Source organism: Pollachius pollachius, assembly GCF_949987615.1.
Source record: "Pollachius pollachius genome assembly, chromosome: 3".
Lineage (NCBI taxonomy): Eukaryota > Metazoa > Chordata > Actinopteri > Gadiformes > Gadidae > Pollachius > Pollachius pollachius.
Window position 1 is genome coordinate 51,824,676 of NC_136936.1, and position 22,477 is coordinate 51,847,152.

General features: G+C 53.3%; 1 protein-coding gene across 1 annotated transcript in view; it reads left to right on the forward strand.

Moving 5' to 3' along the window:
- Positions 1 to 22,477, forward strand: part of slc4a10b (solute carrier family 4 member 10b) — a gene marked incomplete at both ends in the record, with an annotated part of 31,458 nt that overhangs the window by 7,645 nt on the left and 1,336 nt on the right. Inside the window, 16 exons of the mRNA XM_079733874.1 lie at positions 283 to 443; positions 1,492 to 1,677; positions 2,179 to 2,255; positions 6,299 to 6,456; positions 6,697 to 6,784; positions 7,011 to 7,157; positions 8,016 to 8,098; positions 8,902 to 9,076; positions 9,450 to 9,583; positions 16,179 to 16,424; positions 16,753 to 16,858; positions 18,898 to 19,059; positions 19,229 to 19,342; positions 19,922 to 20,083; positions 20,793 to 21,044; positions 22,259 to 22,327. Coding sequence (XP_079590000.1) covers positions 283 to 443; positions 1,492 to 1,677; positions 2,179 to 2,255; positions 6,299 to 6,456; positions 6,697 to 6,784; positions 7,011 to 7,157; positions 8,016 to 8,098; positions 8,902 to 9,076; positions 9,450 to 9,583; positions 16,179 to 16,424; positions 16,753 to 16,858; positions 18,898 to 19,059; positions 19,229 to 19,342; positions 19,922 to 20,083; positions 20,793 to 21,044; positions 22,259 to 22,327 — 2,320 coding nt within the window. The remainder of the gene's footprint in view (positions 1 to 282; positions 444 to 1,491; positions 1,678 to 2,178; positions 2,256 to 6,298; positions 6,457 to 6,696; positions 6,785 to 7,010; positions 7,158 to 8,015; positions 8,099 to 8,901; positions 9,077 to 9,449; positions 9,584 to 16,178; positions 16,425 to 16,752; positions 16,859 to 18,897; positions 19,060 to 19,228; positions 19,343 to 19,921; positions 20,084 to 20,792; positions 21,045 to 22,258; positions 22,328 to 22,477) is intronic.

Genomic DNA, 22,477 nt, shown 5'->3' on the forward strand with positions numbered 1-22,477 from the left:
TAGTCTGGGGGGTGGTGTCAGACGTCCTGTTCCCCCCCCCCCCCCCGCTGGTCTGGGGGGTGGTGTCAGACGTCCTGTTCCCCCCCCCCCCCCCCCGCTGGTCTGGGGGGTGGTGTCAGACGTCCTGTTCCCCCCCCCCCCCCTGCTGGTCTGGGGGGTGGTGTCAGACGTCCTGTTCCCCCCCCCCCCCCGCTGGTCTGGAGGGTGGTGTCAGACGTCCTGTTCCCCCCCCCCCCCCGCTGGTCTGGAGGGTGGTGTCAGACGTCCTGTTCCCCCCCCCAGGTGGCTGAAGTTCGAGGAGGACGTGGAGGACGGGGGCGAGCGCTGGAGTAAGCCCTATGTGGCCACGCTGTCGCTGCACAGCCTCTTCACGCTGCGCAGCGCCATCCTCTCCAGCACCGTGTTGCTGGACATGAGCGCCACCGGCCTGGGGGAGGTGGCAGGTAGGCCTACGGGCTGGGGGAGGTGGCAGGTAGGCCACCGGCCTGGGGGAGGTCACAGGTAGGCCTACGGGCTGGGGGAGGTGGCAGGTAGGCCATCGGCCTGGGGGAGGTCACAGGTAGGTCTACGGCCTGGGGGAGGTGGCAGGTAGGTCTACGGGCTGGGGGAGGTGGCAGGTAGGCCTACGGCCTGGGGGAGGTGGCAGGTAGGCCTACGGGCTGGGGGAGGTAGTGGTAGTGGTAGGCCTACGGGTTGGGGGAGGTAGTGGTAGAGGTGGGCCTACGGGCTACAGGTAGTAGTGGTAGGCCTATGGCTAGTAGTGGTAGTGGTAGGCCTACGAGCAGCGCTACAGGTAGTATTAGTGGTAGGCCTACGAGCAGCGCTACAGGTGTTAGTATTAGTGGTAGACCTACGAGCAGCGCTACAGGTGTTAGTATTAGTGGTAGACCTACGAGCAGCGCTACAGGTGTTAGTATTAGTGGTAGGCCTAAGAACAGCGCTACAGGTGTTAGTATTAGTGGTAGGCCTACGAGCAGCGCTACAGGTGTTAGTATTAGTGGTAGGCCTACGAGCAGCGCTACAGGTGTTAGTATTAGTGGTAGACCTACGAGGAGCGCTACAGGTGTTAGTATTAGTGGTAGGCCTACGAGCAGCGCTACAGGTGTTAGTATTAGTGGTAGACCTACGAGGAGCGCTACAGGTGTTAGTATTAGTGGTAGGCCTACGAGCAGCGCTACAGGTGTTAGTATTAGTGGTAGGCCTACGAGCAGCGCTACAGGTGTTAGTATTAGTGGTAGGCCTACGAACAGCGCTACAGGTGTTAGTATTAGTGGTAGGCCTACGAGCAGCGCTACAGGTGTTAGTATTAGTGGTAGGCCTACGGGCAGCGCTACAGGTATAGTAGTCCTACCCATGGAAGGGTAAAGCACAGGAGTCACTTATAACCCAATAAAGGGACAGCCTGAAGACCCGGGTGGTGGACCACCTTCACTCGGGGGGTCCACTACCCGGGACCATGAGCAGTGTGCTGATGTTGTGGTGTTTCCCCAGACATGGTCCTGGACCAGCAGGAGCTGTACTCCCCCCTGGGAGAGCAGCTCCGGGCCCGGGTGAAGGAGACCCTGCTAAAGCCTCACCACCACCAAAACCACAAGAAGCTGGCCTGCCGTCTGCCCATCGTCCGCTCCCTGGCCGACATGGGCCGGCGCGCCTCCACCCTTCACCTGGACCCCAACAGTGAGGCCTGGGGATGTCCTGCTGCCCCAGGGCCCACAGCCTACCCAGTGGGCTGGGGACCCCTGTAGTCCTGTCTTGAGGTCCACCACTGTGGGGTCCTGCTGTATCACACGTGTTGTTCAGCGTGTTAATTACATTGTCGTGGGCCAATTGTATTCAGAGGAAACACTGCATACGGGTGGGGGGGGGATTACAAGGACCCACACATCTTTGGAAACATGCTGTTAACATACTTTGTAGAAGGTTTAATGCACTATTAGATTTAATCTGATTTAATCAAGCTTTCATCCATCTGGGCCTTACAACATAGAAAGCAGGAAAGCCTTTCCCTGCAGTGTTTGATCTCAGTCTTGGTTATTTCCCAGAATTCTGATATGAAAGTTAAATCTATTTTATACATTTTGGCTGAGCTCAGAGGAGGATGGATGATCAAACAACATATGGAGAGGAAGTTTGTCCCTGGACATTTGAAGAGCTCCTCTCCCTCGGTTTGTGTTCCAGGTCAGCTCGCCTCCTCCCAGAACCAGCTGGCAGCTCCAGATGGGAGGGGAGACGACAGTATGGTGGACTTTAGTAAGGTACCGTCCTCACTCAGACACATGGAGACACTGGGCTGGGTTTAGTAAGGTATCATGGAGACACTGGGCTGGGTTTAGTAAGGTACTGCAGACACATGGACCAGTAGGCTGGGTTTAGGAAGGTACCGTCCTCACTCAGACACATGGAGACACTGGGCTGGGTTTAGTAAGGCATCATGGAGACAGTAGGCTTGGTTTAGTAAGGTATCAAAGAGACAGTAGGCTGGGTTTAGTAAGGTATCATGGAGACAGTAGGCTGGGTTTAGTAAGGCATCATGGAGACAGTAGGCTGGGTTTAGTAATGCATCATGGAGACAGTAGGCTGGGTTTAGTAAGGCATCATGGAGACAGTAGGCTGGGTTTAGTAAGGTATCATGGAGACAGTAGGCTGGGTTTAGTAAGGTATCAAAGAGACAGTAGGCTGGGTTTAGTAAGGTATCATGGAGACAGTAGGCTGGGTTTAGTAAGGTATCATGGAGACATTAGGCTGGGTTTAGTAAGGCATCATGGAGACAGTAGGCTGGGTTTAGTAAGGCATCATGGAGACAGAAGGCTGGGTTTAGTAAGGTATCATGGAGACAGTAGGCTTGGTTTAGTAAGGTATCTTGGAGACAGTAGGCTGGGTTTAGTAAGGTATCATGGAGACAGTATGCTGGGTTTAGTAAGGTATCTTGAAGACAGTAGGCTGGGTTTAGTAAGGTATCATGGAGACAGTAGGCTGGGTTTAGTAAGGTATCATGGAGACAGTAGGCTGGGTTTAGTAAGGCATCAAAGAGACAGTAGGCTGGGTTTAGTAAGGTATCAAAGAGACAGTAGGCTGGGTTTAGTAAGGTATCATGGAGACAGTAGGCTTGGTTTAGTAAGGCATCATGGAGACAGTAGGCTGGGTTTAGTAAGGTATGGAGACAGTAGGCTGGGTTTAGTAAGGCATCATGGAGACAGTAGGCTGGGTTTAGTAAGGTATCATGGAGACAGTAGGCTGGGTTTAGTAAGGTATCATGGAGACAGTAGGCTGGGTTTAGTAAGGCATCATGGAGACAGTAGGCTGGGTTTAGTAAGGTATCATGGAGACAGTAGGCTGGGTTTAGTAAGGCATCATGGGGCAGTAGGCTGGGTTTAGTAAGGTATCATGGAGACAGTAGGCTGGGTTTAGTAAGGTATCATGGAGACAGTAGGCTGGGTTTAGTAAGGTATCATGGAGACAGTAGGCTGGGTTTAGTAAGGCATCATGGGGCAGTAGGCTGGGTTTAGTAAGGCATCATGGAGACAGTAGACTGGGTTTAGTAAGGCATCATGGAGACAGTAGGCTGGGTTTAGTAAGGTATCATGGAGACAGTAGGCTGGGTTTAGTAAGGTATCATGGAGACAGTAGGCTTGGTTTAGTAAGGTATCATGGAGACAGTAGGCTGGGTTTAGTAAGGCATCATGGGGCAGTAGGCTGGGTTTAGTAAGGCATCATGGAGACAGTAGGCTGGGTTTAGTAAGGTATCAAAGAGACAGTAGGCTGGGTTTAGTAAGGCATCATGGAGATCCCAGCAGTATGCAGTGGATCACAGATGGGGAGGTATTTTAAATATAAAATGGGAGTCTCCTTATTGAGGTTGTAATAAAAAGATCCTGATGAATTTCTCCTGCTAAGGTTCGCTCTCCCTTTCCAGTCTCCTTCATGTGTTCCTTGTCTTGCTCAAGTGGGTCAGAATACAACACACCGTCCTATATTAATGTGTGTGCTGTTAGTATCAATCAATCCAACCTGATTCTTTGGAAATCCCTCTATTAGATTAGGATTAGAGCCATGCTATATGATGGTGGTATATGATAAAGCCACCACAATAACCATTATCATTTAATATGATGATGGTGACCATTTGAACAGGTGAATCTCATCAGCTCTCACTGCCAGGAGGAACAGCATCATGAACATCCTTCAGCCTTCATCATGTTAAGATCCAGGCGAAACACTTTGATGTAGACCATCCATCCACTCTCTTCCATTCACATCCGATACGTATAATATGGCACTTTATCTGTATCTGTCAAGGACTGTCAGGCTACCCCTGATCTGCTGCAGAGGGTTCCTACATTACCTAGTCCTAACCTCTAAACATCAGGAAACCACATCCTGTAAACTATACATTTATAAATAGGAAAAAAGGAATCCAATGTTTTCTAACCTTCTGTATAACAGGCTGTAGTAATAATTATGAGAACAATTGCCTGTGACACCTGTGACACACTGATCTGCGTAGTAATACATGGTTAGTAGTATACATGTGCAAAGCAGAAAGGGTATGTAATGAAATGCTATCTGACTGGTCCTGAGCCTCTCAGACCTTCTTTTAACAACCGATGGCGCATTATTCCGAGACAGAGCATCTGAGTTGTTACAACAACATGTGATCTGAAGACTCTCCTAATGAACCCTGCGCTAACTGCTGCAGTCCTACAAACTCACATAGGACCTCCGTTGTACCTCAATCATCTATCTACCTTAATGATGTTCAATTGTTTTAGGCCATAGTTTATCTTTAAACACAAGATAAAAGCAAAATCCTGTATGTAATAAACTCAATTTAGGAAGAAAATATGTCTAAATGTATGGCAGGGATGCTTGTATACGATTCTGTCACTACTTTCATACGGATTAGTCACGCTGGATGATTGCATTGTTGAAATGTGTGCAAACGTCCGCTCTGATCCTTATGCTGACATGCTGCTTTGAGAACACAAACACAAGGAGGTGTCTGACTCTGCTGTAGATGGCTGCACTGGGCCTGCACTGTGCCAGTGAGCCAAGGGACATGAGCCAAACTCAGAAACATCTCGTAGAGACGCTCCCTCACAAACCAGCGAAGCTCCATGCTGCATAACAATGGATCTGCACAGCTGCCATGCTAATACTATTAATACTACTAAGTGCAATGACTGCTAACATTCAGCACAGAGTCAAAAGAATAGCTCCATCCTGTTTATATAAACTAGGTGAAATCCATGGTGCTAAGGATTATTAATAGAAGTGGAACATCCATACATTCATCCTCTAGGGAGCTATTGCATTGTTAAGCTACGAGGGAACAGCTAATCTCTTAGTATCTCCATTTACATTAACATTTAGGGCATTTAGCAGATGCTTTTATCCAAAGCGACTTACAATAGGTACATTTGTCATAAGAAGTGAAACAATATATCGCTGTCAGTACAGTAAAGATGTTTATAGAACCAAGTGCAAGTACTAACAATCGCTAGGCTAACCCATTCCCAGTGTACAGCAGTGCTAGCAGCTACTGCAGATGCTACACAATTAAGTACTATGAATAAGTGCAAGGTAGATTAAGTGCGTACAATAAGTGCGTACATTAAGTGCCAGGACGTACAACATACAATGGTGGCCGGAAGGGGCTGGGTGGCTATGCAGAGTCCAGGTGAACTCTTAACAGGTGAGTTTTGAGTCTTTTGCTGAAGCTGGTAAGCGACTCTGCGGTCCTGATGTCGGCTGGGAGCTCGTTCCACCACTGAGGTCCCAAACAGAGAAAAGTTGTGACTTTATTGATCGACCTTTGCTTGCTCTTAGCGATGGCGGTACCAGACGTCCAGCTGAGGTAGTTGAGCAGAGGGATCGAGCTGGGGTGTGTGGCTTTACCAATGCTTGGAGGTAGGCAGGGGCAGTTCCATCGACTGCCTTGTAGGCCAGTACCATCATCTTTAATTGGATGCGAGCTACTACAGGGGGTCAGTGGAGGTCCCGGAGGAGGGGGGTCACATGGGAGAACGTCGGTAGGTTGTAAACAAGGTTTAAAAAGGTTTAATAGTGGAGGCAGGGAGTCCAGCCAGGAGCGAGTTGCAGTAGTCGAGGCGGGAGATGACCAGTGATTGGACCACTGAGCTGAGCTGCTTCCCTTGTGAGGAACGGCCGGATCTTGCGGATGTTGTAAAGTGCAAATCTGCAGGATCGGGCCACCGCAGTGATGTTTGCGGTGTCTCCTCTAAATGATGACTGGGATGCATTAATATTCTATATGATATGTATCTATATCTTCCTCCAGGTGGACCTCCACTTCATGAAGAAGATCCCGGCGGGGGCAGAGGCCTGCAACGTGCTGGTGGGGGAGGTGGAGTTCCTGACACGGCCAGTGGTGGCGTTCGTCCGCCTGTCCCCCGCTCTGCTGCTCCACGGCCTGACGGAGGTCCCCATCATGACCAGGTACTGACCCCACCCAGATCCCTCCACCACCTGATGGAGGTAACGACACCAATCAGACCACACCTGTCAGAACATCTGGCAGCACTCGACCGGTCAGGCAGCTCCAGATGGATTCTTCTCCACCATGTACTGATAGGAATGAAGTGTTGATAGTATAGCAGAGTGTTGATGGTTGGAGATGTGTTGATAGTACTGTAAAGTACTGATGGTTATAGTAGTGATGACGATGGTCCCCATCAGGTTCCTCTTCATCCTCCTGGGGCCCCTGGGCCGAGGGCCCCAGTACCATGAGATGGGTCGCTCCATAGCCACCCTCATGACCGACGAGGTAACCATCCATCACTCATACCAATCAATAAACATACCTTATTTAGTATTATTTAGTATTTAGTATTTAATCTTTAGTATTATGAAGTATTATCACATGATCCATGTCCGTATTTTCATATGATCCATGTCCATATTATCAGGTAATCCATGTCCGTATTATCAGGTAATCCGTGTCCGTATTATCACCTGATCCATGTCCTTATTATCCCCTAATCCATGTCCAGGTTTTCCATGACGTCGCCTACAAAGCCAAAGATCGTAACGATCTGATCGCTGGGATCGATGAGTTCCTCGATCAGGTGACCGTTCTGCCCCCTGGGGAGTGGGACCCCTCCATCCGCATAGAGCCCCCCAAACACGTGCCCTCCCAGGTCAGTCTGCTACAGTAAACTACCGCAGAATGAACTGCTACAGTAAACTACTACAGTAATCTACCGCAGAATATACTACTACAGTAAACTACCACAGAATGAACTGCTACAGTAAACTACTACAATAATCTACCACAGAATATACTACTACAGTAAACTACCCCAGAATGTACTACTACAGTAAACTACCGTGGAATGAACTGCTACAGTAAACTACTACAGTAATCTACCGCAGAATATACTACTGCAGTAAACTACCCCAGAATGTACTACTAAAGTAAACTACCGCAGAATGAACAGCAGTAAACTATCGTAGAATGTACTACTGCAATAAAATACAGCAGAATGAACTGCTACAGTAAACTACTACAGTAATCTACCGCAGAATGTACTACTACAGTAAACTACCGTAGAATGTACTACTGCAATAAAATACAGCAGAATGAAACCACAGAATGTACTACTATATTAAAGTACAGTATGATGTACTACAGCAGAATGTACTACGGTAGAACACCTACCATTTGAATGTAGAACAGTAGTTGACAAATGTTTTGCTGAATAATAATAATGGTAATGAAAAATAATAATGATGATGATAATAATATTGATACATTTTATTTGTATTGCACTTCATATTACTAGAATCTCAAAGTGCTACAGAGAAGTAGAAATAAAATCTATGAGAATAAAAGCAATTCAAACAATTATTAAAAAATACTAATAAATGGATAAAAGGAGAGCCTATTAAAGAAAATTTAGCAAAATATAGTTTTCAAAAAGATACGTTTTTAGGTATAATTTAAAAACAGGTGTAGTCTGATGATGATGTCATAGTAACAGTCATGCTGGCTTCAGGAGGGGAGGAGGAAGAGCTGTGTTCTAGAAGAGGAAGATGAGCCCGGTGGACACGGAGGTCCAGAGCTGGAACGCACGGGCCGGTCAGATCTATGTTTCATATATCTATATCATATCATCTATGATAGAGCTATATCTATCATATATCTATCATAGAGCTATATCTATCATAGAGTTATATCTATCATATATATAATAGATATTAATCATATATCTATCATAGAGCTATATCTATCATATATCTATCATAGTGTTATATCATATCATCTATCATAGAGCTATATCTATCATATATCTATCATAGAGCTATATCTATCATATTGATAACATATATGTATCATACACCTATATCATGATATATCTATGATATATCTATTGTAAATATATATATCATTAATCTATCATATTAAGGCTATCATATATCTATCATATACATCTATCAAATATTTATCATTAATCTAATATATGTAGCTATTTTATGTCTGTAATTTTTTTATCGTACATAACGCTATATCTATAATTTTTCATAAATCTGTCTGTCTGTCTATCTGCCTGTCTGTCTGTCTGTCTGTCTGTCTGTCTGCCTGTCTGTCTGCCTGTCTGTCTGTCTGTCTGTCTGTCTGTCTGCCTGCCTGTCTGTCTGTCTGTCTGTCTGCCTGTCTGTCTGTCATGGAGGGTGGAGCTGGTCATGGAGGGGTTTCCATGTCCTCCCAGCAGCAGTGATCTTTGCAGGGTCACAGTGCTGCTGGGAGGAAACACTTTAACACATCGTCTTAGAGATGTGTGAAAGGTCTTCTCCTGTTTGGAGCTTCTGGGTGTCCTGGTTCGAGGGGCCCGGTCGCCGTGGTAACCCAGGTCCGGCGCTGAGCCCTCTGTGTGCCCCCAGGCTGTTCGGGGGTCTTCTCCTTGACGTGCGGCGGAAGGCGCCCCACTACCTGTCCGACTACAGCGACGCCTTCAGCCTCCAGTGCCTGGCCTCCCTGCTCTTCCTCTACTGCGCCTGCATGTCCCCCGTCATCACCTTCGGAGGGCTGCTGGGGGAGGCCACCGAGGGCCGCATCGTGAGGCTCCGCCCCTACTCCGCCAGACATCACCATGGATACCATTCACCATCCATTCATACACTATTCACAATATACAAACTGAAGACAAGATGGAAATACTTTTTGTTACAATTTAGTACTTGATGAAACCCTCTTCTCCAAAGCCCCTTGCAGGGAATTCAGAGACGTCTCTAAGAGGCCTACAGGATAGGGCATGCTGTAGGAGGCCTAGGGGTTAGGGGTTAGGAGGCCTAGGGGTTAGGAGTTAGGGGGCCTTCGGTTTAGGGGTTAGGAGGCCTACGGGTTAGGGTTAGGAGGCCTACGGGTCAGGGTTAGGAGGGAGAGAGAGAGGGAGAGCTTATGAAGTGTTGTGTGTTCTCTCCTGGTCCAGAGTGCCATCGAGTCTCTGTTCGGGGCGTCCATGACGGGTGTGGCCTACTCGCTGTTCGCCGGCCAGCCCCTCACCATCCTGGGCAGCACCGGCCCCGTGCTCGTCTTCGAGAAGATCCTCTTCAAGTTCTGCAAGTAGGCCTCTCCCCAGCCCCTGTGCCTCAGTAGGCCTCTCCCCAGCCCCTGTGTCTCAGTAGGCCTCTCCCCAGCCCCTGTGCCTCAGTAGGCCTCTCCCCAGCCCCTGTGTCTCAGTAGGCCTCTCCCCAGCCCCTGTGTCTCAGTAGGCCTCTCCCCAGCCCCTGTGTCTCAGTAGGCCTCTCCCCAGCCCCTGTGTCTCAGTAGGCCTCTCCCCAGCCCCTGTGTCTCAGTAGGCCTCTCCCCAGCCCCTGTGTCTCAGTAGGCCTCTCCCCAGCCCCTGTGTCTCAGTAGGCCTCTCCCCAGCCCCTGTGTCTCAGTAGGCCTCTCCCCAGCCCCTGTGTCTCAGTAGGCCCCTCCCCAGCCCCTGTGTCTCAGTAGGCCCCTCCCCAGCCCAGTTATGTGGATGTGTGTGTATCAGTGGCGGCTGGTGATCAAAAATGTTGGTGGGGCACAGTAATAGACTGGGGGTCTTGGGGTCTGGGGTTCCCCCCCCCATATATATTTTTTAATTTAATAGATTTGATTTCCTGTATTCTGGTGCATTTTGGGGATGGCCACTACCTATTTACCTACTATTCATTCAGATTCCTAGCCTACATCCTGACTTGCAGGGCCTGGACAAGCTTACACTGCATATACAGACCTACTTCATGGCCATTCCACCAGCCATTGCTATTTGACCCATTGTTATTCTGATATTGAGACAAATCATGATCACTGTCCTATAGCGTCCATTTTTTTGTCTACTTCAAATGCAGTTAGAAATATGGGACAGTTGCTTCATTTTGTTTATATGCTACAGGCCGAAAGACTAAACTAATATGTAACTCACTTGCTCCTTTTAAGTATAACATTGCTTGGGGAGTCCAATTCCTCCACTGAAAAGGGTGGAAAGTGCTTACGACTCTCTGCTGGTTAGCGATCTATCTCTTCTCTACATGTAGTTGTGTTGCGCGAATGCTGCTGAGGGAGGTAGCCTATTTGATTGATTCACTGAATTGTCCAATCATGTGGTGATAACCAAAAAAAGCAATACCATTGGCCTGGGGCGCACACTGGTGCGACCCGAGGGCGAATTTTCTTGCGCCAATGAAAAGCTGTCTCTGCTTGATAGATAGCAAAAAGTTAGCGAGCTTACATTGACTTCAACGTGGCCGGCGCCCCTGACTTGGAGGAGGGCTTTATTTCGAAGGACCAATAACTAGCCTAGCCCAAATCATTGACGTCCAGACGCATTTAAATGGTTGCAGACAGAGACAAGTATATCACACAATTAAACGAGTATAAACGCTATGCATTTTTGTTGATTTATTTCGTATTGATAATAGTTGATTAATAGTTGGCAGACCATATTCAAGTGAATATTTCACGGAGGGGCGGCGCCCTAGCGCCCTCTATTGACCCACCACCACTGGTCTGTATGTATATATATATATACAGGGTGCGATTTGTGAAAAAACCAGAGGGGGGGATAATTTTGAGAAACATTTTAAAATGTTTCAAAATGAAGACGGACCCTGTGTATTTTGGTTGTTAATTATTACGATGTAATGGTGAAAATACTTTGGATGGGGGGGATAATTTTTATCCCCACCGAGGATAAAAATAATTCAGCAGAGGGTAGGACGTGTAAACCAGAGGGGGGGATAATCCCCACCATCCCCACCGGCAAATCGCACCCTGTATATATATATATATTGTGGCAACCCGCTCCCCACCAGGAGGGTCCGAGGGCTAGTGGTGGAGGGCGTGTACCGCCGCCATCCACTAGCCAGCGGCAGAGAGCAACACACCCCTCACCCCCATCAGCCTGATGAGGGACACCTGGCAGGAGGGAGGACACGTGCGGGGAGACCTCTCAAAAGAGAGCGGAGGACTGACTCCGGGAGAGAGGGAGTAAGATCGACACGAAGGCGACCACGGAGACCCTAGCTCAACCTTATCGTTCTTGCCTTGATCTAACTTCTGTGAATAAACGCCGACTACGGCTTAAACCTGACTCCAGAGCGTGGTACTTGCCGTGAGACCAGACACTTAGGGACCGGGTTGCCACATATGGTGGAGAATGCAGGCACTTGGAACCCGCTACAACTCACGGTAAAGTACCCGCTCATAGCATGCGGCACCCAGACGGAGCCGACGACGCCCAGCGCCAGCAGCAGCTCCAGGCGCAGGCCGCCGCGGCTCAGCGGGATACCATGGAGAGTCTTGCCCTGCTCCGCGAGGCGGTGCTCCGACTCACCCAGCACGCCGTCCGCGACTCCCCGACCAGTCGGCTCACCAAGCTCGGCCCAGAGGACGACGTGGAGGCCTACCTGGAGGTATTCGAACGGACCGCCCGGAGAGAGAGCTGGCCGGAGGGGCAGTGGGCCCACATCCTGTCGCCCTTCCTCACCGGACCCGCCCAGCAGGCGAGCCAGGACCCCTCGGCCGAGACCGGGGGGGAAAGGAGGGGGGACCGATGGAGGTCGCTTGCGTCCACGGGGAGACCCGTACCTACGGGACCTGCCATGTGGTCGTCCGGACCCCCTACTGCCCCACTGCCCGGGCGGGGATCGTCCCCCACCTCCCGGTACCGCTCCTCATTGGGAGGGATTGCCCGATCTTTGATCGGCTGTGGAACCTTGAGCGGGGATCCCGGCCTCGGAGAGAGCTTCCCCGCGGGGGGGAGGAGGAGGGCTTACCAGCCTACGGGGCTACGCGGATCCCGGCGACCCCGGGGGAGACAACGGCTGAGGATCAGGGCTCCGAGGGAAACGGACCCTCACCACCGGGTTCCCCGATCCGCACGGAAGGGGGGGTCTGCCCGGTCCGGATCGCATGGGCCTCCCCTCGGCACCACGGACACCGTAACGGCGTCCGAGCGGAACGACCCGCCCGATAGTTCTCCCCTCACCGAGTTCTCGGACTTCTTCCCGGCAAGAGGGAGGTACTACTCGGCCGGGACAGTTCGCCAGCGCTCAACTGCAGGACGACGCCCTAAAGCATGCCTGGAGCCACGTGCTCGCCCACGACGGACAAACCCGGGACTCGGTGAGTTGCTTACCGCACCCACATTTTAGCACCGGGGGGGGGGGGGGGGGGGCTGCTCTACAGGGTAGTGGAAAAGGAGGGGGAGGTGACGGAACAATTAGTGGTACCGCGACCGTACGTCAGCAAGGTGCTCTTTATGGCCCACACACACCTCCTGGGAGCTCATCTGGGCATGGACAAAACCAGGGACCGGGTCTTAGCGAGCTTTTACTGGCCAGGGGTAAAAAGGGACGTAGAACGGCGCTGCCAGGCGTGTCCCGAGTGTCAGCGGGCAGCCCCTCGAGCCACGGTCAGAAACCCCCTTATTCCCATGCCCATCATAGAGACCCCGTTCGACCGGATAGCCCTCAACATCGTGGGGCCCCTCCGCAAAACCAGCCGGGGACACGGTACATCCTGGTGCTGGTGGACTACGCCACCAGGTACCCAGAAGCCCTACCCCTACGCGCGGCCACAGCTAAGGCGGTAGCCAAGGAGCTCATGCTTCTGTTTAGCCGGGTGGGGATAGCCAGGGAGGTCCTGACAGACCAGGGTTCATGTTTTATGTCCCGTGTGATGAAGGAACTGCTTAGCCTCCTCCAGGTCAAGCAGCTTTGGACGTCAGTGTACCACCCCCAGACGGACGGCCTCGGGGAGCGTTTCAATAAGACATTGAAACAGATGCTGAGGAAGGCCATGGATGTCGACGGGAAGAACTGGGACCAGCTGCTGCCCCATGTCCTGTTTGCTGTACGGGAGGTGCCCCAGGCCTCCACCGGCTTCTCCCCGTTCGAGCTGCTATACGGGAGAAGACCCCGGGGGATCTTGAACCTCGCCAAGGAGGCGTGGGAGAGCCAGCCGTCCACCCATCGCACCACGCTGGACCATGTAGAGCAGGTGAGGGACCGCATGGCCAGAGTGTGGCCCATCGTGCGAGACCACCTACGGTGAGCACAGCAGGCCCAGGCGAGGGTCTACAACATAGGAGCCCAGCTGCGCACCTTCCGCCCAGGAGACCTGGTCCTGGTCCCCACGGCGGAATGCAAATTCCTAGCCAAGTGGCAGGGGCCATACGAGGTGGTTCAACGAGTGGGGGAGGTGAACTACCGGGTACGACAGCCCGGGAGACGTAAGCCCACACAGTTATATCACATCAACATCCTGAAGCAGTGGAGGGGGGGAGTGGACCCTCCAGACCCGGCACCCCTGGCGTTGGCGGCCCAACGTAAAATCCCGGTGGTCCCGGTGGGGGAGGACCTCAGCCCGGCCCAGAAGCAGGACCTCGACGAGATCGTGATGCAACACCAGGACGTGTTCTCGGAGATTTCGGGGAGAACATCGGTCGCCCACCACGATATCCGGACGGCGCCAGGGGTAACGGTGAGAGTCCCCCCATACAGGGTCCCGGAAGCTCGGCGGGAGGCCATCCAGGAGAAGGTAGGACGAATGCTTAAGCTCCGGGTCATCGAGGAATCAAGCAGCGCCTGGTCCAGCCCAGTCGTTCTCGTGCCCAAACCTGACGGGACGTTCAGGTTCTGTAACGACTTCCGGAAGCTGAACGAGGCCGCAGAGTTCGACGCCTATCCCATGCCCAGGGTGGACGAGCTGATCGAGCGACTCGGACTGGCTAGGTACCGCACCACCCTGGACCTGACCAAGGGGTACTGGCAGGTGCCGTTGACCCAGACCGCCCGGGAGAAGACGGCGTTCGCGACCCCGGGGGGCCTGTATCAGTACACCGTCCTCCCCTTCGGCGTCCATGGAGCCCCGGCCACATTCCAGAGGATGATGGACCAGCTCCTACGGCCTCACCGGGCCCACGCCGCAACCTACATCGACGATATAATCATCCACAGCGACAGCTGGGATGTCCACCTCCGACAGCTGCGGGCCGTGCTGGGGGAGCTACGGAGGGCCGGTCTAACCGCCAACCCGGCCAAGTGCCGCCTCGGACTGGAGGAGACGGCCTACCTGGGGTACCAGGTAGGGCGGGGGAATGTCCGGCCGCATGAGAGCAAGGTGGCCGCCATCCGGGACTGGCCACGCCCCACCTCAAAAAAAGCAGGTGAAATCGTTTTTAGGGCTGGTAGGATACTACCAGCGGTTCATACCCGGCTTTTCCACGCTGGCCAGCCCACTCAATGACCTGACCCGGAAGGCCCTGCCCGATCGGATCAGGTGGTCCTAGGCAGCCGAAAAGGTCTTCGGGACACTGCGGGGAGCCTTATGCTCGGAGCCGGTGCTCATAACCCCTGACTTTACTCTACCCCCCTCATTGTGCACACAGATGCTTCGGAAGTAGGGCTGGGGGGAGTGCTGTCCCAGATCCGGGCCGGAGAGGAGCACCCAATCACCTACATCAGCCGGAAACTCCTGCCCAATGAGAGGAATTACTCCACAGTGGAGAAAGAGGCCCTAGCCATCAAGTGGACCTTGGGTAAGCTCCGGTATTACCTCGTAGGTCGGGAGTTTACCCTGGTCACCGACCATGCTCCACTGAAGTGGATGGCCAGCGTCAAGGACACCAATGCCTGGGTGACGAGGTGGTTCCTGGCCCTCCAGGACTTCCACTTCAAGGTGGACCACCGACCGGGCAAGGAGCACGCCAACGATGATGCCCTGTCACGTCGGGATGCATGCCTGGGTTGGAACCCAGTCAACCGGAGGCTTCATCAAGCGGTGAAGGAGTGTGGCAACCCGCTCCCCACCAGGAGGGTCCGGGGGCTAGTGGTGGAGGGCGTGTACCGCCGCCATCCACTAGCCAGTGGCAGAGAGCAACACAACCCTCACCCCCATCAGCCGGATGAGGGACACCTGGCCGGAGGGAGGACACGTGCGGGGAGACCTCTCAAAAGAGAGCGGAGGACTGACTCCGGGAGAGAGGGAGTAAGATCGACACGAAGGCGACCACGGAGGCCCCAGAGACTACGAGGCTCACGGAGACCCTAGCTCAACCTTATCGTTCTTGCCTTGATCTAACTTCTGTGAATAAACGCCAACTACGGCTTAAACCTGACTCCAGAGCGTGGTACTTGCCGTGAGACCAGACACTTAGGGACCGGGTTGCCACTATATATATATATTTTTTTTGTATATGTGTAGATATATGATTGTGCTTTGCTGTAACACTGTCATGGTTATTGATGGATTTGGGCATTTGTCATATTTATAAAAATTCTCCTTACATTCCAATAGCAATCCATCAAACCCGGTGTCTGTCTCAGGCCTGTAACAAGCCTGGCCAATCATTTCATTCGGCCCTAATGAAATGATTGGCCAGCCCAGCTGTCAGTCTACCTCTCTAGCCCTTCTCTGCACTGCCTTGGCCTCACTACTCACGGCTGTCACCAGGCTAGCAGACCTGCTGCTAACGCTAGAGAGCTAGTCTGGGGGTCTATTCTTTAAATTCTACTTAAATCTGATTCTCTAGATCACCGACCACAGCTTTAAACACCTGTCCCTGAGTCATGTGACCCTACAGTACGATGTCCTACCTGTCCCTGAGTCATGTGACCCTACAGTACGATGTCCTACCTGTCCCTGAGTCATGTGACCCTACAGTAGGCTGTCTGTCCTACAGGGAGTATGGATTGTCCTACCTGTCTCTGAGGACGTGCATCGGGCTGTGGACGGCCTTCCTGTGCGTGCTGCTGGTTGCCACGGACGCCAGCTCGCTGGTGTGCTACATCACGCGCTTCACGGAGGAGGCCTTCGCCTCGCTCATCTGCATCATCTTCATCTACGAGGCGCTGGAGAAGCTGGTCCACCTGGGGAAGCACTATCCCTTCAACCAGAGCAACAACCTGGCCCGGCTGTCCCTGTACTCGTACGTCCTCGAACGCACGTCCGCACGCACACACACTGGGCAGCGATAGGCCTTAAGCGTTAAGAGGTTTACCAGAGGTTGAGCTGTTAGAGGCTCAGGAGATCAGCAGAGAGCCGCTCTCTAGGACTGGACTACGGTAGGACCGGGACCTGGGGCGGGACTACGGTAGGACCTGGGGCGGGACTACGGTAGGACCGGGACCTGGGGCGGGACTACGGTAGGACCGGGACCTGGGGCGGGACTACGGTAGGACCTGGGGCGGGACTACGGTCGGACCGGGACCTGGGGCGGGAGTACGGTAGCGGGTGAACCAGATGTTGTCCTCCAGGTGTTCCTGTGTGGAGCCAGCAGACCCCAGCAACGCCACCCAGATGTTCTGGGAGACCAACAACATCACAGCCTCTGAGATCTACTGGGAGGCCATGGAGGTCCAGGTAACACACACTGTCTCTCTCTCTCCGTCTCTCTCTGTCTGTCTCTCTCGCTCACTCTCTCGCTACCTCTCCCTCTCTCTCTCCCTCTCTCTCCCTCTGTGTTCCTCTCTGTCTCTGTCTCTGTCTCTGTGTCTCTCTCTCTCTCTCTCTCTCATCCGTCCCACTAGCTCCACTGAGAGACAGAACCAGGGTCATTACCTCCATGTTACATAAGCAGGAGGTGGAGGAGGTGGATGATGAGGTGGGGGTGGTTGGGGAGGTGTAGGTGGTGGGGGAGGAGGTGGAGGAGGAGTTTGGGGAGGAGGTGGAGGAGGAGGAGGTGGGGGAGGTGGAGGAGGAGGAGGTGGGGGAGGTGGAGGAGGAGTTTGGGGAGGAGGTGGGGGAGGTGGAGGAGGAGGTGGGGGTCCTAGCAGGTCGCTCTGCGCTCCAGATGGAGGAGCAGATTAAGGATTACTGGATTACTCAACATATCAGAAAAGCACATTTTGATGCTCGCTCACATTTTGGGAGTGCGGGTCAGCCCTTAAAACATCGGCTGCTCTGCTGGAATTAGAGCCTGCAGGCGCCGGACATGTGTTCTGCTGACCTCCCTTCAGGTCACCAAGAGGTCAGCTAAGGGCTGTGTGGACAGACCTGCTCAGAGGAGCAGTTCAGTGAGTGGTTCACCAGACCAGCTCAGCTCTTCCTCACAGCTCAGGAGGGGCCGTACAGGAGCCCATGAGTGAGCAGACTGGACCTGTCCTGGTCTGCGCTGTGTATTCAGGTGGGGGGGTTCTGGATGTAGGGTACCATCTAACCCCAGGTGGTTAGGGGGTCTGGACGTAGGGTACCATCTAACCCAGGTGGTTAGGGGGTCTGGACGTAGGGTACCATCTAACCCCAGATGGTTAGGGGGTCTGGACGTAGGGTACCATCTAACCCAGGTGGTTAGGGGGTCTGGATGTAGGGTACCATCTAACCCCAGATGGTTAGGGGGTCTGGACGTAGGGTACCATCTAACCCAGGTGGTTAGGGGGTCTGGACGTAGGGTACCATCTAACCCCAGATGGTTAGGGGGTTCTGGACGTAGGGTACCATCTAACCCAGAAGGCTAAGGGGTTCTGGACGTAGGGTACCATCTAACCCAGGTGGTTAGGGGGTCTGGACGTAGGGTACCATCTAACCCAGGTGGTTAGGGGGTCTGGACGTAGGGTACCATCTAACCCAGAAGGCTAGGGGGTTCTGGACGTAGGGTACCATCTAACCCAGAAGGCTAGGGGGTTCTGGACGTAGGGTACCATCTAACCCCAGGTGGTTAGGGGGTCTGGACGTAGTGTATCATCTAACCCCAGGTGGTAAGGGGGTCTGGACGTAGGGTATCATCTAACCCCAGGTGGTAAGGGGGTTCTGGACGTAGGGTACCATCTAACCCAGAAGGCTAGGGGGTTCTGGACGTAGGGTACCATCTAACCCCAGGTGGCTAGGGGGTCTGGACGTAGGGTATCATCTAACCCCAGGTGGTAAGGGGGTTCTGGACGTAGGGTACCATCTAACCCAGAAGGCTAGGGGGTTCTGGACGTAGGGTACCATCTAACCCCAGGTGGCTAGGGGGTCTGGACGTAGGGTATCATCTAACCCCAGGTGGTAAGGGGGTTCTGGACGTAGGGTACCATCTAACCCCAGGTGGCTAGGGGGTCTGGACGTAGTGTATCATCTAACCCAGGTGGCTAGGGGGTCTGGACGTAGTGTATCATCTAACCCCAGGTGGTAAGGGGGTCTGGACGTAGGGTACCATCTAACCCCAGGTGGTTAGGGGGTCTGGACGTAGGGTATCATCTAACCCCAGGTGGTTAGGGGGTCTGGACGTAGGGTACCATCTAACCCAGGTGGCTAGGGGGTCTGGACGTAGGGTATCATCTAACCCCAGGTGGCTAGGGGGTCTGGACGTAGGGTATCATCTAACCCCAGGTGGTAAGGGGGTTCTGGACGTAGGGTATCATCTAACCCCAGGTGGTAAGGGGGTCTGGACGTAGGGTACCATCTAACCCCTGCCCTTCCAGGACTGCGTGGACAAGCGAGGGGAGTTTGTGGGCAGTGCGTGCGGCCCCCACGGGCCCTATGTCCCCGACGTGCTCTTCTGGTGCGTGGTGCTGTTCTTCTCCACCGTCATCATGTCCGCCTTCCTCAAGGACTTCAAGTTCAGCAGCTACTTCCCCACCAAGGTAGTGATCCCAGCGCAACGAGGCCCTCTGGGGGCCGGCGCTGGGACTGCGCTCTGGGCTGATGAACACACGTGTGGCTAAAACACATTTGATGATATTCATTGTATTGTTTTCCATTTTATAATTCCTAGGCAGGTACATTTAAAGATCGTCTCATGCTCTGTGGTAGGTGAGGGCCATCATCAGTGACTTCGCCGTGTGCATCACCATCCTCACCATGGTGCTGGTGGACTACGCCCTGGGGGTCCCATCGCCCAAGCTCAAAGTGCCCAGCGTCTTCAAAGTGAGTCTAACGTACCTCACCCTGGGTCTGGACCAGTCCCCCATGGGCCTGGACCAGGACCACCCTGGGTCTGGAGCAGGACCAGGACTCATGGTCCAGGTCTGGACCAGGACCCCATGGGTCTGGGCCAGGACTCATGGTCCAGGTCTGGACCAGGACCCCATGGGTCTGGACCAGGACTCATGGTCTAGTTCTGGACCAGGACCCCCATGGGCCTGGACCAGGACCAGGACTCATGGTCCAGGTCTGGACCAGGACCCCATGGGCCTGGACCAGGACCAGGACTCATGGTCCAGGTCTGGGCCAGGACCCCATGGGTCTGGACCAGGACTCATGGTCCAGGTCTGGGCCAGGACCCCATGGGTCTCGACCAGGGCTCATGGTCCAGGTCTGGGCCAGGACCCCATGGGTCTGGACCAGGGCTCATGGTCCAGGTCTGGACCAGGACCCCATGGGTCTGGACCAGGACCCCATAGGTCTGGACCAGGGGTCCAGGTGTGCTACCTCCCCCTGGTCCCTGGTGGTCAGTGCCTCCAGGACTCCTCTGAGGTCTACAGTAAGAGGTGTCTGTGTCCCCAGCCGACCCGGGACGACCGGGGCTGGTACGTGAGTCCTCTGGGCCCCAACCCCTGGTGGACCGCCGTGGTGGCGCTGGTCCCGGCGCTGCTCTGCACCATCCTCATCTTCATGGACCAGCAGATCACCGCCGTCATCATCAACCGCAAGGAGCACAAGCTCAAGGTGGGTCCAGACCCATGGACCTGACGGTCTCTCTGTCCCTGACGGTCTCTCTGTCCCCGACGGTCTCCTCTCTGTCCCCGACGGTCTCCTCTCTGTCCCCGACGGTCTTCTCTCTGTCCCTGACGGTCTCCTCTCTGTCCGCGACGGTCTCCTCTCCGTCCCCGACGGTCTCCTCTCCGTCCCCGACGGTCTCCTCTCTGTCACCGACGGTCTCCTCTCTGTCCCCGACAGTCTCTCTGTCCCTGACGGTCTCCTCTCTGTCCCCGATGGTCTCCTCTCTGTCCCCGACGGTCTCCTCTCTGTCCCCGACGGTCTCCTCTCTGTCCCCGACAGTCTCTCTGTCCCTGACGGTCTCCTCTCTGTCCCCGATGGTCTCTCTGTCTCCGATGGTCTCCTCTCTGTCCCCGACGGTCTCTCTGTCCCCGACGGTCTCTCTGTCCCCGACGGTCTCTCTGTCCCTGACAGTCTCCTCTCTGTCTCCGATGGTCTCTCTGTCTCCGATGGTCTCTCTGTCCATGACGGTCTCTCTGTCCCCGACGGTCTCTCTGTCCCCGACGGTCTCTCTGTCCCCGACGGTCTCCTCTCTGTCCCCGACGGTCTCCTCTCTGTGCTGCAGAGGGCTGTGGGTACCACCTGGTGTCCTCCCTACGGTAACTAGACAGGACGGCTGTGTCTACCACCTGGTCTTCCTCTCTGTCCCCCCCTATAGAAGGGCTGTGGCTACCACCTGGACCTGCTGGTGGTGGCGGTGATGCTGGGCGTTTGCTCCCTCATGGGTCTGCCCTGGTTCGTGGCGGCCACGGTGCTCTCCATCTCCCACGTCAACAGCCTGAAGCTGGAGTCTGAGTGCTCCGCTCCCGGAGAGCAGCCCAAGTTCCTGGGCATCCGGGAGCAGCGCTTTACCGGCCTCATGATCTTCACCCTCATGGGCTGCTCTGTCTTCATGACCTCTGTCCTCAAGGTCAGCTCTGTCTTCATGACCTCTGTCCTCAACGTCAGCTCTGTCCTCATGACCTCTTTCCTCATGACCTATGTCCTCATGACCTCTGTCCTCATGACCTCTGTCCTCAAGGTCAGCTCTGTCCTCATGACCTCTGTCCTCATGACCTCTGTCCTCATGACTTCTCTCTTCAAGGTCAGCTCTATCCTCATGACCTCTGTCCTCATGTCTCTGTGATGTTTCCTCTGTCCTCATGTCTCTGTGATGTTTCCTCTGTCCTCATGTCTCTGTGATGTTTCCTCTGTCCTCATGTCTCTGATATTTCCTGCGTCCTCATGTCTCTGTGATGTTTCCTGTGTCCTCATGTCTCTGTGATGATTCCTGCGTCCTCATGTCTGTGTTTCCTGCGTCCTCATGTCTGATGGTTCCTCTGTCCTCATGTCTCTGTGATGATTCCTGTGTCCTCATGTCTCTGTGATGATTCCTGTGTCCTCATGTCTCTGTGATGTTTCCTGTGTCCTCATGTCTCTGATGGTTCCTGTGTCCTCATGTCTCTGATGATTCCTGTGTCCTCATGTCTCTGTGATGTTTCCTCTGTCCTCATGTCTCAGTGATGTTTCCTCTGTCCTCATGTCTCTGATGTTCCCTCTGTCCTCATGTCTCTGTGATGTCTCCTGTGTCCTCATGTCTCTGTGATGTTTCCTCTGTCCTCATATCTCTGTGATGTTTCCTCTGTCATGTCTCTGTGATGTTTCCTGTGTCCTCATGTCTCTGTGATTTTTCCTGCGTCCTCATGTCTCTGTGATGTTTCCTGTGTCCTCATGTCTCTGTGATGATTCCTGTGTCCTCATGTCTCTGTGATGTTTCCTGTGTCCTCATGTCTCTGATGGTTCCTGTGTCCTCATGTCTCTGATGATTTCTGTGTCCTCATGTCTCTGTGATGTTTCCTCTGTCCTCATGTCTCTGTGATGTTTCCTCTGTCCTCATGTCTCTGTGATGTTTCCTCTGTCCTCATGTCTCTGATGTCTCCTGGGTCCTCATGTCTCTGTGATGATTCCTGAGTCCTCATGTCTCTGTGATGTTTCCTGAGTCCTCATGTCTCTGTGATGTTTCCTCTGTCCTCATGTCTCTGTGATGGTTCCTGTGTCCTCATGTCTCTGTGATGGTTCCTGTGTCCTCATGTCTCTGTGATGATTCCTGCGTCCTCATGTCTCTGATGGTTCCTCTGTCCTCAGTTCATTCCCATGCCGGTGCTGTACGGAGTGTTCCTGTACATGGGAGCATCTTCTCTGAAAGGCATCCAGGTAAAGGCTTTGTGCTTCAGCCTGTTTCCCTCTCCTGCCTTATATTCTACTTTATTTATAATGCTATTAGCATGCATCAAATGAAATGACCAAAAATGCAGTTAAATCACCAATCAAAACAATCTACTACTACTACTAGTGTTATCTTCA